General features: G+C 43.2%; 1 protein-coding gene across 3 annotated transcripts in view; it reads right to left on the reverse strand.

Moving 5' to 3' along the window:
• NTRK3 (neurotrophic receptor tyrosine kinase 3) overlaps positions 1 to 14,654 on the reverse strand; it is a 1,833,633-nt gene that overhangs the window by 240,898 nt on the left and 1,578,081 nt on the right. For all 3 annotated transcript variants that reach the window (XM_069624286.1, XM_069624285.1, XM_069624287.1), the window contains exon 13: positions 10,135 to 10,265. In XM_069624286.1, the coding sequence (XP_069480387.1) occupies positions 10,135 to 10,265 (131 nt within the window). The remainder of the gene's footprint in view (positions 1 to 10,134; positions 10,266 to 14,654) is intronic.

A 14,654-nucleotide genomic window follows, 5' to 3' on the forward strand; every position in this document is an offset into this window, starting at 1 on the left:
GCTGTCTTTGTGGGTTGAACTGGGTATAGAGGCAGTGATTTGTGCCGGTCCAGCCGCCGAGTTAGAGTTGGGTTTAAATTGGCGCTTTATAAGGTTCGAAGGTGGTGTTCAAGCTATACAGTTCAGTGAGCTACAGAGGGTTGGTTCAAAAAGTGGGCTGGTCCAAGATCATGGTCAGGGACAAGATTAGTGATTTTCCGCTTAACTCCTAGACCATGGAGGCATCTGCAGGAGTCCTTTACATCCAGTGAGGAGCATGGGCACTAGTGCAGCTGGCAGAGGGTACAGGTCTTGGTCAAACAGCAGGTCACCACGAATGTTCTCTGGGGAAAGGGAGGTGACAGAGCTGTCATTTGCTGTATAACACGTGTCATCATCTTGGGCACTGTGCTTCGGGAAGGACTGCTCTCACATCAGGATCCAAATTCAATTTTCGGCTCTTAAGACTCAAAGATGAACCAGAGAATGATTGTGAGTCCCCTTCCTTTTAAAGGGAACACGTTACAGGTGATAGCAGGAAAGCAAGCATGCTTTAAGGCTTTCATTCCCAGTCAAGGTGATAAGTGCGAAGTGAAGAGAACCGGAAAGAACGAGAAGCCCACAGGGAACCAAGATGGAAGAACCCTTCCTCCAGTTCTGCTGTGTCCAACCATGCCCAGTCACAAGCATGCAGCTTCAAATTCCATTAGGTACACAACACCCTGGTGTGATTTTGGCCCCTTTATTGAGGGTGTGAATATTTTAAGTACGGTTATAAGGAGTATTCCAGCTAGGAGTTTCTTGGAATGAAGAGGTTTTTCTAAGCGCCCAAAACGCAGCGTTCCTTGCCTATTATTCTGCTGGGTGAACAGAGACAGGCTATCTAGCTAATTTCCCAATTGCCTTTCCATAGCAGACCTGAGTTCACAGGTTGACATGAGGATGATACAAATCTGACAAGGCTTAAATAAACGTGTGAGCAATCCATCGCCATAAAGAAGCCCCGGTATGGCTTATTATTAGAGATTACCCTGCTGCTAGACAGGCAGTTCTACACAAGTAGTATGGTTTGGGATCAGAAGTACAGATTTAAAAGCAACCTCTGTCTGCAGTGACTTTTCTGACACAGCGGATGCCCAAAAGGGTACTTGCAGGCATTGAACTGGCTCTCTGTGCAACAGATCAGGAGACTGGTGTAGCAGTTCACGGGTATTTACTCTGCTTTTGGCATGGACCTTTCTGAAAGTGTGGTCTGTTTAGCAGACCAAACCCTCAGGATGAATTGCCTGCATCTTTAATTATTAATAGAAAATAAAGAAGTCCCATAACATAAGTCAATTTTTCACAACGTGGCATGCATGTGTGTGTTTCTTAGTGTTTGTGGTGTAATGTTGTGTGGCATAAGCTCATGTGGCATGAGAGTGCACTGTAAACGTGTGTGTGAATGGTGTAAGTATTCCTGATGAAAGAGCCTGTGATGAAAGAGACAACAGTGAAAGAGCATGTGGTATAAAAGCGTGGTATACATGTGCAGTGTAAAAACTAGTGGTGCATGAGTGCATGGGATAACTATGCATAGTGTGTGATTGGGTGGCATAAGTGCATGTGACATAGGAGCATGTGTATCAGAGCATGTGCCATAAATGTGTATGACATAAGAGCATGTGGCACAAGAGTTTGTGCAATAGAAATGTGTGATGTAGGATCATGTGCCATTAGTGCGTGGCTTATACCAAGTGTCTGAGTGGCATAACGGGTGTGGTATAAGAGTATGTGACATAAGAGCATGTGACATAAGAGCATGTGGTATTTGAACATGTGGCATAAAAAACATGTGTCATAAGGGTGTCTGGAATAATAATGTGCGGCATAAGCGTGTGTTGCATAAGTGTGTGTGTTATATATTTGTGTGGAGTAAGGTATGTGGCATAAACGTGTGCTGTTAGTGTGTGGTGTATAAGCATTTAAAAACAAGGGGTGTTCTGGGAGTTTCTCTACTACCGGACTATATCCCGCTTTAGAGTTTCAACCATAGTCTTTAGCTCACCATCCTTTCACAGAAGAGACATTTCCGCTACATATCAGTCTTTGCCCTGCCCAAGGGCAGTCCAGAACCGAAATGCCTGGCAATTCTCTTCTGAACAGGAGTACCATCAGCAACCCCAGCACGTGTTTCGGCCTGGTTGGGCCTTGTCAGTGAGGTGGAGCTGTGCCTCTCTAAGAACAGTGAGCAAGGGTTCCACGTCTGGATTACCCACATGTACGAGCGTTTAGCCTACAAATCTATCTTAACATTAGCTATGCTATGCGCTTGCAGGATATAATGCATATACCAAAATCACAGTTATGACCCTTTAGGTTTAATTGAATTGGTTCTTTAGGGAGAGTCAATTTTGAGATTCTAATAACGTTTTGCATATACATGCGCCTCTGAATTGTTAAAAGGCAGTTTTGTGAAGTTCTCTCAAAGGCCAAAATAATGAAACAAGTACTAAAAGTTGCAGTTGTACCTTACTTAATATCTTATGACAAAGTGTCCCAGATCAAAGCAAGCATACAGCTGAACGCCCATAGTGTCCGCCCAACAGGACCGTGACGTTCAGAACACTGCAGGCACTACTTATTGAATTAAATACTGTTACTATTTAGTAATTGTAGTGTTAAATTTATGTGCTTGTGAGAGGTTTTAAATGCAACATTTTCTCATTTCCCTTTTCTTATTTTTTTAATGTTTTGATGTATAGCAACATGTTTATTTGAGTAGGTTTTTGTGTTGTTTTTCTTTTTAATTATCATCTGAGTTTTGACCATTTTGTTCTCTTAACATTGTTGCAATTGTAAGAATGTAATTAATTTAGTTATTTAATATGTGATAAATGAAATGAAATTGTAAAAGTTAAATATTTCAGCTAAAAACAATAACAAAAATGCAACAATTTTTAACAGCACAATTCATTGACAAAATGTATGTTCATTGTTCTCTCCCCAACGGTAGGCTGTTTTTCAATATTTTAGTCATGTATCCACTAGTGGCGACAGTGTAAACATCTGTGGTATAGGAAAGATATATGTGTGTACTTATACTTTGTTTATTGGTTGAAAGCAAATGCTGTGCTACACATATTCAGTTTCTAAAAATTCCGAAATAGCTACAATAATTGGGACATACCCTTAAATGGGAGTAAGCCAGAGTTGTCACTTGTCTGCTATATCCTGTCGGTATGGCATTTTAGTAAAACGATGCAACGTTTCCTGCAAAAAAAGCTGCAATTTGCATTTTAGTTGATTTAGTTGTTTTTCATCCCTTGCATTTTTTTCTTTTCTAACCACAGGGCATGATGTACGTTTAATTAAAGAGTCTCAGAGTGTAAAGTATTTCCAACATGTACAGATGGATGGTAGCTCCACTGTGTTGACGGAGAAGCAATCACCCTTACCTCGCTCAGTCTATTGGTTTTTAACTTGTAATATATTCATAATGTTGATTCTACACCTTCAATGAAAGAGCTTCCCCATTTCCATTTGTAAAATTGAGATGTGATATTTCAAGGCAGAATGAGTTTTACGCTTCTTAATACCCTCCCATTCATGCATGGTAATGGGAAAGGAGAAATGAAAAGCCATCCTTGCATTTGAGTTATGGGTTATGGTGTGCTGAAACTTATTCTATGTGATTTAGTAACCAATCACAAGCTCTACTTATTTATAATACCACAGGTAAATTGTCCCACGATCAGAAAGCGATTCCAGTGTGATCACTACAATAAAAGGCCTGTGGCATTGTTTCCAGTTCACTTATCGTGCATCATCAAAATCTAGCCTGTCTAGGAAATACTGCGGCTGTGATGTGTTGCTTGGCAGCATGTAATTCCCAACTCTAAATCCAACCATGCACAGAGAGCTATGGCACGTATTACTACAAGGCCCATGGTGTTCTGGTGTGTGGCTGGCACAAAATATATTTGCCAGTGCTCCAACGACGCATGTGATAAAGAGAGACCAACATAATACTATACACATCAATAATGTATGTCCACATATGTATTGTAGACTGAAGATACTAGGTTGGAGTTGGAGGAATGCCTAGAGGTCTTGCGGCTCACTTCTAGAACTATCTATGCTTGTGGGTAAGCAAACCTTGTTAGTAGTGGTGCTGGCGATTGGTAATGGCCATGGTTGCTGTTGCCAGTAAAACAACATCAAGGATAACATGTCTGTGTTCAACACCTTGAATTTTATTTGTGTTTGGAAGTGACCATTGTCCTGGCACAGAGTGTGCTAGTTGCATGTGAGAAAAGCTAACACCTGTTTTGACCTGAGTCTTCGTCAAGGCAAAGAATGATTGGTTGGTGGTCCCTCTTTAAGGATGTCGTGGGTCCGGGGGCTGTGGCAGTACCAGTTCTGAGTAGGATGGCTGAGTAACCACTGACAAATTGCCAAGCAGCAAATCTGTGGTTGGCTTTTCTCACATGCAACTGGCACACGCTATGCCAGGACAATGGTCACTTCCAACCACAAATGGAATTCAAGGTATTGAACACAAACAGGTTGTCTTTGATGTCGTTTTCAAGCTTGGAACAATGTCTTAACCTGCTGTATCTACCTGGTCAGGGTCTGTGGAATAGTGTCCAGAGGGATACTGTTGTTTTTCCTTTCTTGGGGTTGTGTGTTCCTAAATCAGCTTGTAGTGCTTGCATCTTCTTTTCTCTGGCTCCTCGACTGCAGTTCACCCTTACTGCACCACTGCTCCGGGTGTTTTAGATCTGATCTTCCTCCCCTCCCCTCCCCTCCCCTCCCCTCCCCTCCCCTTCCCTTCCCTTCCCTTCCCTTCCCTTTCCTTCCCTTCCCTTTCCTTCCTTCCTTCCTTCCAAAACATAAACACCCGTGTAGGGATGGCTGGGCCCACTCTGTAGGTAACAGCCCAGCACCCTCATTACGGGACCCTCGCTATGCTCAGGCCCTTAACCTGGGTGGCGGGCCGTTACCTACAGGGTGGGCCCAGCACATCAGGGCATATCGCCTCATTATGCATGGCCATACACGGTCCTACCCTTTAATACCTGGCCTCTGGTTTCGTGTATTGCAAGCGATTCTCCAGTTTGTGAGACGCATAATCCATATAAGAATCTGTTTTGATTTTTTTTTTGTTGGGCGGCTTCTAATGTTTTGAAGAAAAATTGTTCAAGCTGCTCAAGAAATGCACCTAAAAACGTTTCAGTTCTGTGCATTAAAATAAGCAATACCCTACAGATTAATTATCACGTGTTAAACTCCAGCGGTGAACATACAAAGCACACGGCCATAAATGGTCCCTTAGAAGGTAATAGCTGTAAGGTGTCACCGCAATCGGCTTTAGAAGACAAGGATTTCTTCGGCCAGTCACAGCGTTTAATTAAGTGCTGCAGTGGCAGCTGGAATTCTGCTCTTTGCTAGCTCAAGAGACAGGCATCATAATGTCACAATTGACAGCGGATAATTGAGCACTAGAGATGTCATGTATGAATTGTAGGTCAATAGTAATGTCATAATTCGCCTGTATGCAATACGCACATGATTTACAAATGCTCATTTTGGTTTTATTTATTTATTTATTTATTTTGGTGCTCCTAACCCAAAGGTATATGGGTGTAGATTTACAGGTTACAATTGAGGCGCAGGTAGTTTCACTTTCAGTTAACAAAGTACATACAGTCCTAATAATAGGAGGCAGTTTATACTACAACACAAAAGTACAAATACAGTGATGAAGGGTTCGTAATGGTAATGGTGCCAGGCACATCATATTTCCACTTGCGTGGGTACACTAGGTTCCTTGCATATGTCAATAGTCTGGAGCTTGAAAGCTGCCCTGTGTTATAATTAACCTATGAACATCTACAGTTGCAAATCTTGTGTTAATCAGACCATGAGGCTCTGAGCATCGTCCATGGCATTTAAATAGCGCTGCAGCTGCTAACGCAAAGAACAGAGTTTCAACATGTGTCCTCTCTCCATATTCGTACATGCTATTCCAAATGCCTGGAATCCAATGTGAATATACACGATGCAGATGCTAAGTGAGAATATGTTCTTTAAATAGGTAAATCATTGCTGTATAAAGCTGTATGGGAAACGTGCCGGGGCGCCTCTAGGGTTTAGGGAGTCTTTGCAAGTGTGCCTTCTGCTGATGTTCACTGTGTTACATTAAAAGCAAGTTCTCACTTTGCTATTTTCCTTTGGAAACCATGAGAACTGCTGATGAAAATAGCTGCGGGGCATGTTCCACACTCACGTGGAGAAGAGTCATAACTGATTACAGGCTGCGCGCAATAGCCATGTGTCGCTGAAGTCGGCAGGGATGCTGTCTCAACAGGAACACGTGAGGTGTAATAATATGACCCGGCTTTGATCCAGGTGCAAATATATGCATTGAGCGGATGCAGCTGAAAATTAAGTGTACACATTTCATTATGCACTCACTGTGCAAAGATTGCAAACTAAGCATTAGCTTCCTTTATGTAATACGATAGGGCAGGGTGTTTTGGAAAGGTTGCATCTGAGTGATTTGGGGAAGTGATTAAACTAAACCAATGGGGCAGGCAAGGCAGGGCACTGTAGAAGCAGCGAAAGATAAGCAAACCATTTATTTTAAGTTGGTACTATTTTCTAAAACTAAGTTTTCAGCGACCATATTCGTTGGCCTAATTTACAAAATTGTTTCAAAATGGCGCAATCCCATTGCACGAAGCTCTGTAAACCAGGCCCTATGTGGAGTTCACGAACACCCGGGGCCTGATTTACAAAACTGTTTTACCATGGGAAAGTCCCATTGAAAACTGTTTTGTAAATCAGGCCCCATGTCTTTCCTGTCTATATTTCCAGCAAGTTGAGTTAATTCATACTACAAACCAGCCGCAATAAACTGAACAAATTGATAGAAAAATAGAACAAGAAAACGAAAGGACAAAACATGTATGGCTCTTCTTGCCCCTTTTTGAGATGCACCAGCGAAACAATTCCCAAGCAAACATCTTATTTTATATGCGCCCCCACCCTGAAAGACCAACAGAATATACCCCGACAAACCACCATCAAATGTTGAATACATGCCAAGGACGAGTATGCTCGTCCTTTTTGCATAGACTTGCATAATATCCTGGTAGTTAAAGGGTGTACATCAACCATGACACTGGATCGAATCTGCCCCAATGAAAATGAATACGGCAGATCGAAGGCCTGCCACAGGCAACCAGGTATCCAGTGCATTTGCTCTATGCGCGGCATTTCCAACTGCCACATCGCGGCAGGAAAGAGTACCAACTAAATATTTAGCAACAGAATTGCCACATTTTTTGGGGGAACGCAGAAGACATGGGATGATAACAGTCATTACAGCCGTTGACACTATCTGGGCTCTGGTCCCTTTAAATAATCGGACTTTTGGTAGTTCACTAGACAAGTGACAAAACAAACAGCCTCGAGGAGCCGCAAACCCCAAGTGTTCCTATTGGATTCATGTATGTACACTATCATGGCTGAATCGCATGTTGTGAATGCCTATGCCGTCTGCATACTCATTGCTGAGGGATAGATTTTGACAGCCTCTTGGAGCCTCATTTACACAATCCTAGAGGAGTCACAGAGTGTGACTGAAGGCATAGATTCTCTATGCAGCACTATGTCAAATAAGTTGTGGCTGATCACACACACACGTGTGTACCTAAACTCATGTGTTAGGGAGAGGCTCGGTGTAACAGCTGTTCGCCAGTCATAAAGCAACAGAAATGACACTACATATCAAAGTCTGCAAAAGAAAGTAGAGAAACAAACAAAAAAAGCTAAACTAGTTTGTGTATAGGTACCATATGAGCAGCACTCTGGTAATTCTCAAGATCCTCCAGTGTGAATCCTTACTTCCTGATTAAAGTAAGATATTATATAACAAAAAATAGGGGATAACACCAATCTCTTATTTTAAAGTAATGTATGGATGCTTATTATTGGCTATGTTGCCCTTTCAGAGGGCAACATAGCCAATAACAAGCCCTTACTGACTTGCCCTTGTTTCAGGTCTATCCCTAGCTAATGGTGGTTCGCCTGCCTGTCTAGTAAAAGGGATAAGGTGAGAAACTCACCCTACTCATCAATCTGACCTGCATTGTATCGATCACTAGCAAAGAGTCAAGCCATGCTATATACAGATATGAGCACTGCCTACCAAATACAGAGGCTCACAAAAAAAAGTGTGTTTCTATGTAGAAGGCAGGACACTGAATGTATGCATTCTTTTATTGTTCCCTCTGATCTGACCCAACGAATTTTCAAGTGATTTTGTTCAGGGGATATCTAGATTTCTAACAAAATTCCCAAACAAACGGTCAACCGGTTTCAGCAGTGTATCTTATTGCTTCTTGACGCTTACTTCAGGAGCCAGAAGTCAATTGTAGAATCTGTGTTCTTTGCTCCTCAGGCACTCAAGTGTATCCACATAAATACATCCTTCATGGCTATTTTCATGCAGTGAAAAATGCACTTCTTTATCAATTTATTTGAAGTTCCCTCTTACTCAGTGGTGTGGAGCGGGTTGGTAATTAAATGACCGCTTCAACTTTCTTCAACGCAGTGCATAGTCTTCCTTGTCATCGCTTCAAGTCCGTACTTCAAAACAAGAGTTTGAGTTTATCCCCTTTTTGTGTAATATACAATTGGGCAATGGATACTACCTGTAGGCCCACATGGGGCATGATTTGTGTTTAGTAAAGTCAGATATTGTCTTCTTTTTATGTATACTGAGCTCTGACAAGATTTCTCAGCAGACCTGTACTATATACAAGAGGTTTTGCGAGGAGAGTAAAAGGGCATGATTCACAAAGCATTTTTCAATGGGACAACTGTTCGCCCTTGATTAAGTCAAGTTTAAATGAGACGTGGAGATATGTTATGACAAAGCTCTGGGTTATAGATTCCTACCAGAGACCATCAAGAAGAAACACTATATTCCCCTATGAAGTTAAAGGTATATGTGTCAGAAAGACCTGCTTAACCTACATTCTAGAACTATGATTGCTAAAACCATTTTCCAAAATGTCCGACGCTATTGAAGTTTGGCCTTTTGTCATGTATCTAACTGAATAAAACAATTACTCCTCTAGTACTGACTTGTGAGATAGTGCTGACTCCTGGAAGCACTAATACAAGGGGTTTATCAGAGCCTCAGTACAAACAGGAATAGTGAGATCATGGAGCAAAATAATCATCAAATAAAAACACTGTTATAATGCCAGATAATTGGAAATGTGACATTTCAGTGATAATAAGAACTATATAGTTTTAGCAGTTGGATGTGCCTCTCAAAAATCAAAAAATGTTCTTGAGTATGGGGTATCAACATGGCAGCAGGTACCTTTCAGAGCACTTTTCAGCTCAGAACAAGATGGGTCGCCATTCATGGTTTTGTGTCTCTTTCGTTAATTTGATCATTCTAACCCGATTTCTTATGACCCATCATGTTATCAGAATTCATCAGAATTTAGTGGCTGGATTCAATCGAAGGTCAAGGCTCTCCACAGTGCAAATCTTGCGTTCATCCTGCCCACCACTCCACTAGAATACAGACACTCATGGGGAAGGGTCAGGTGGATGGTGTGTGTGAACTCTTCACTGATGTCTTCGCTAGTTTTGGAACCCAACGTAATTGCCAAAATAAAATAGCTTTCATGCATCTCACACATGATGAATGTAGACATGGGGATCTGTAGATATGCCAGAGAGGCAACATGCACATCTCTTTACCAGATTGTTTATGTTCCAAGATTGTTTATGTTGTGCGCTTTGAGGCCCATGGGCGAGTAGAGCTATATAAGAACTATAAATAAATAAATAATAAATAAATAGGATGTTTGTAAGAAAGTGGTTCGGTAGGATATCCCTGTACCCATTGTTTTGACAAGTTGCAAAAAAGGAAAATTACATAAAACAAATACTTCTTTCACAAACACGTATAGAAACCCCCTGGGCTTCACGTTCAATACATTTTGCCCACATCAAACCAGCACTCACAATGCAAAAATAGGAAGCAGATATCTATCTGCTATTCTTGCGACCTGTGTGGATACTATCGCCAGTCCTTTGATACTCCAGAACAACAGATAAAGGCAAGGTGGAGTTTTCAATTACCTTCACTGCAACCAGCATCTTGTCCTTGGTGGGGCTAAGGTTGTAACACTCTGCCAGAAACACCTTGCCAAATGCCCCTTCTCCCAGCTCTCTCTTCAGCACGATGTCTCGCCTCTTGATGTACTGAACATCTGGATGGGAGAAAAGTAAACAAACCGAAGAAGAGTTTAAGGCAGCTGTGTCACTAAAAAGCACAATTAGTGTACATTGTCTTCCTCTAGCAATGAATGAATTACCAACATGTTCCATATGGTTTTGCATGATGGGGCCACGGTTAATTGTTGCTGCCACCAGATGACTCCATGTCATGAGGGACACCATGTCCCAGTCCTGGGCCTTCAATTCTCCATCAAATGCCTACTGGGATTTGTAGTATTGAATCACTTCAACTGACTAAAATGGACTGTGGTAAAGCTAAGGTAAAAGAAAAGCCTTGCATTGAATAAGGGGGTCCATCATGACATGGAGTCATCTGTTAAACCTAACTGAATGTCCCTTGGCACAACATTGAAAAGGATAATGCTGATCAATACAAAAAGGACCGTTTTCTTTGAAAATACATTGCAAGGGCAATTCAAAAAGGAATACAGGTTCAGAGCATAAGCAGCAAAGTGTCTCTTGTAATCTGTGCCTGCCTACACCTGTATGTAAGTCCTGTGGTTCACGAGAGGGACTTGTGTGAAGGAGGAGGAGTGGGCCTTGTGAACAGACATGGACCAGACTCTCCTTTTATATGGGGAATTCAGAGTACCTGCTGTCAAAGCAGTCTGCTGCTTTATCACTGATCCTCCAACACAATCTTGCGTGGTGCTGTGTTGACGAAGGAATCAATCCAACAGGATAAACAAAACCCTTCCACAGAAATAGTGAACACTGTGATATTATGGAAGCAAACATGTTCTTAACCTATGAGAAGAGATGAATATGAAATTGGGGAATAAACTTAAAACAAGTGGCCATATTTTACCGGTCACGTCAAGCAAAGATAATCGATCCGGTTTACAAATAAAACATTTGGGGAACTCTAATTCACTGTTGAGTCCTGACTTGGCTCTTTCTAGGTTTATGCACTGGCCCTCAGACTTTAAAAATTAAGAGTTTCTGTTTGAAGTCACTTTGCTTCATAAACTACATTATTTCTGTAATAATTTATTTATGGAGCAGAGTGACTACAAAAATAAACTATATCTTTTTGAAGTCTGAGGGCTCCCTGCCCAGAGAGGAACCACCACAAATCTCTGCTGTGTCCTCTCTCTGTGGCAGGTGTGCAGGCATTGCTGTAGATTGATTGATTGTTTATTTATTATGCGCTTATACACAAATGTTTCAAATCGCAACCATGCATGGGAGGGGAAGGCATAGGGAAGGCAAGACAACCGATCTTGCTAGGCATGGTACATTCAGATTATGCAGATGAACAGAAAAGGAAGGGTGTGGGGTGGGGCAATAGGGACAACTGTGCTCAGTCCCATCAGAGCATGGGTTAAGTGCAGAGAGATATCACTCTCACGGTTCGTAACTAAATTGCAGTAGAGCTGTGGCAAGTGCAAGGCCCGGGAGCAAGTGCAGGAGACTGGTGAGGAAAGCTTGGGACCTTTGAGGATCTGAAGGTACACCAGGAAGCCAGAACGTGAAACTGAAGCAGAAGTAGAGAAGAGAGAGCGAGAGAGCAGAAAAAGGTGGTTAGGGAGAAGGAGGAGGCGAAGAGGAAAGTCTTGAGGAGTTTCCGGAATTAAAGGAAATCGGGCTGAAGACGTAGATAGAGGCAGGAGGGCTGTTGCAGAGGGAGGCACATGCAGAGGGTAAAGATCTCCCCCCAAGTTGCCAGTCGATAGCACAGCGAGTAGAGCGCTCTGTCGGGGGGAAATTCTGCCGGGGTCGGCCGGGCCGTCCGCAGACCTCCGGGCAGGGAGGCCCCAACTCCTCCCGTATATCCCAGATGAGATAGAGTATGAGACACACACAAGGAGCAAGGCGACTCTGCTGTTTATTTGCACAAAACGGCAGGGATGGGTCAAGGAGCGTACGCGTCCGTCCTGACACACACATAATCGTGGGGCTCGCAGGCCCTTTTTACTGCATTATGACGCGCTACTTGCGTCACTTCAGAAAGTTAACAAAAAAACCTATCGCCACTCTTAATTGGTTGCTCGAGTGGTAGGGTTAGTATAGTACACATATAGAGAATGATATTAGTGGACAAGGTGTAGTCAGGTGGTATATCTGGGTTGTCCCTATAATTGGATACATAAGAATTGTTACATGAAGGCTCCTGAGGATTGGCTAGTGTTACTGACGTCTGAGATAAGAGCCCCATGTTCTGATTGGTGCATCCGTGAGCTCCCCAGCCTGGGACCACCGTTGTTCCCAGCTCTCGGTGTACCTGTGTTTGCAACAATGTTTCAATATGGGTACGTGCAGACAATGTGAGGATTTATTCATAGGTGGAAGGCTGACCGCTCCCACTGTAGCAGGTGTCCATTGAGCCTTTCAAGTGTCTCGGCCTGTGTCTCGTAGCGAGGGACCCAGACGCCTTTTCTCTCCTGGGTTTTGGCATCTCGTCAGATTCGGCTTGGTCACGTGAGGCGGGACCGTGTTTGAGGCAGAATTCTGCACAATTAATATTGCTTTTCCACTGTGTGTCTGGTTTAATTTGTAGATATGACTTTAACGTTGGTACGCGGAGTGCGAGGTTGCAACATCGTGCCTTTGATGATTTGTTCTTGGATGTGGGCTTGCAACATTGCGACCTTGGCTGGTTGCTCCATCGGGTTCTTTCTGCAGGATCAGCAACCTGACTCTTGCTTTGTTAATGTCCACGGGAGCTCTTGTTTGCGGCCTACTCGGGCCTGGTGCTTAAGTAGTCTGTTTGGTTCATAGGTGCTTTAGATTATAGTAGCATACATTTCCATGACCAGTATCGTGTTTCCATTATACCTCTCATGGTGGTAACGGGTTTCAAGGGAAGCGTGAGCAAGCGTTATAGATGAGTTCATGATGCATCTTGCGTTTCTGCATTCTGAAAGCCTATGTAAAAATAATAAAGATGCACGTCCGTGAATATGCCTGTCGCCTACGTCAGAGCACTGAGTATGTTCTTCGTGTAGATTGGTGTGGAAATGTTAAGTGTGTATACTTGTACAGATGTGCTTCCCGTTGTCTAGGTCGTCATGGCATCTCTAACGACGTGTGGTTTTTAGTCTAGCTGATCCGAGCCGCAGGGGTCGGCATGGCCAGTGCGGGCTGTTGGGCAGGCAGGTGGACACATCCGTATGTTCCTGTACCAGGGTACCTGGTCGTCTGGTAAATGGACAAACTCTTCTCGCGGCGGGTGTCTGGGCCGTGACCCTCTAGGCCAAGCGCGAGAGGTGAAGGACGGGAGCCTGTTCTTCCATTCTCCCACTTCAGTCCCCCCTCTGGTCGACCTGTCGACCACAAACATATCCTTCTCGTTATCTCCTCTTACCCTCCATATCTTAGTTATCCCTCCGAGATGTCCATAATGGTTTACATGATCTTCAAATGACCAATACATGTATTCACATGTTCCTCCAGGAGTACAGTATACCCATCTTCCTATGTAGCTCCTGGGGTTCCTTGGGTTCTCAATCTTCACTGATGGTGGGTCTAGATGATTGGTGATGATTTGGGTGCGCAACTTCTCCCTTTCTTGTATTATCACACCTGTATGCTGGCCGTCATCTGCTGGCATTAAGGGGTGCATTCCCACCATTTCCAGCAACTCGTCAGTCGTGCGTGCTTTCCGGGCCTTCCAAAATCTAATTATGATCAGGGTAGCTCCAGCCAAAATAGCACATCCCACTATTATTTTCAGTCCATCTGACAGCCAAGATGGCATCCATGACCATAATAGTGAAAACCAGCTCTTATCCTTGTTTACACCGTTACTTTCGTCCATCATTTTGGAGTGCATCTGGGCCAATTGTGAAACTGCTTCTGTCAGTGTACCATTGTCAGCATCGTTGGCAGGTATGAACGTGCAGCAAGATTGTCCTATTTTTGCACAAACTCCTCCTTCCATTGCTGTGAGAAGGTCCAATACATATCTGTTCTGGAGTGCTACCATCCTTACAGCTCGCAGCTCCTCTTTAATTGCGTTGAACCCATTTACTGTTGAATTGATGGTCATCATTAGTTCCCACCTTGTTATTTGGAGCCATTTTGCGTTTGCGTATGCCTGCAGTCCCGGATGTATTATTGAGGAGAAGAACATTGCTGCTCTGCTGAATAGTCTGTGTTCTGGCGGTATTGATGTTAGTTCCGTTTCCGACCTTCCCCACAGGTAATTTCCTGTCAATGGCTCTCCTTGTCTTTTTCTCCTGTTTAGGACAGTATCATTGCTGTTGGTCCTGTTTCCTTGCTCCTTCTGAAGTGGTGCAGATCTCTTTCTTCTCTTATCCCCTTCATCCATTTTAGGAAATTTCGCCACATCGACATGCTTCTTAGGTACCACTAGTGATGGTACATTGACGTGTACCATTGTGCACACACCATTCCAC

The sequence above is a fragment of the Ambystoma mexicanum genome, chromosome 11 (assembly GCF_040938575.1).
Source record: "Ambystoma mexicanum isolate Mex_15411 chromosome 11, UKY_AmexF1_1, whole genome shotgun sequence".
Taxonomy (NCBI): domain Eukaryota; kingdom Metazoa; phylum Chordata; class Amphibia; order Caudata; family Ambystomatidae; genus Ambystoma; species Ambystoma mexicanum.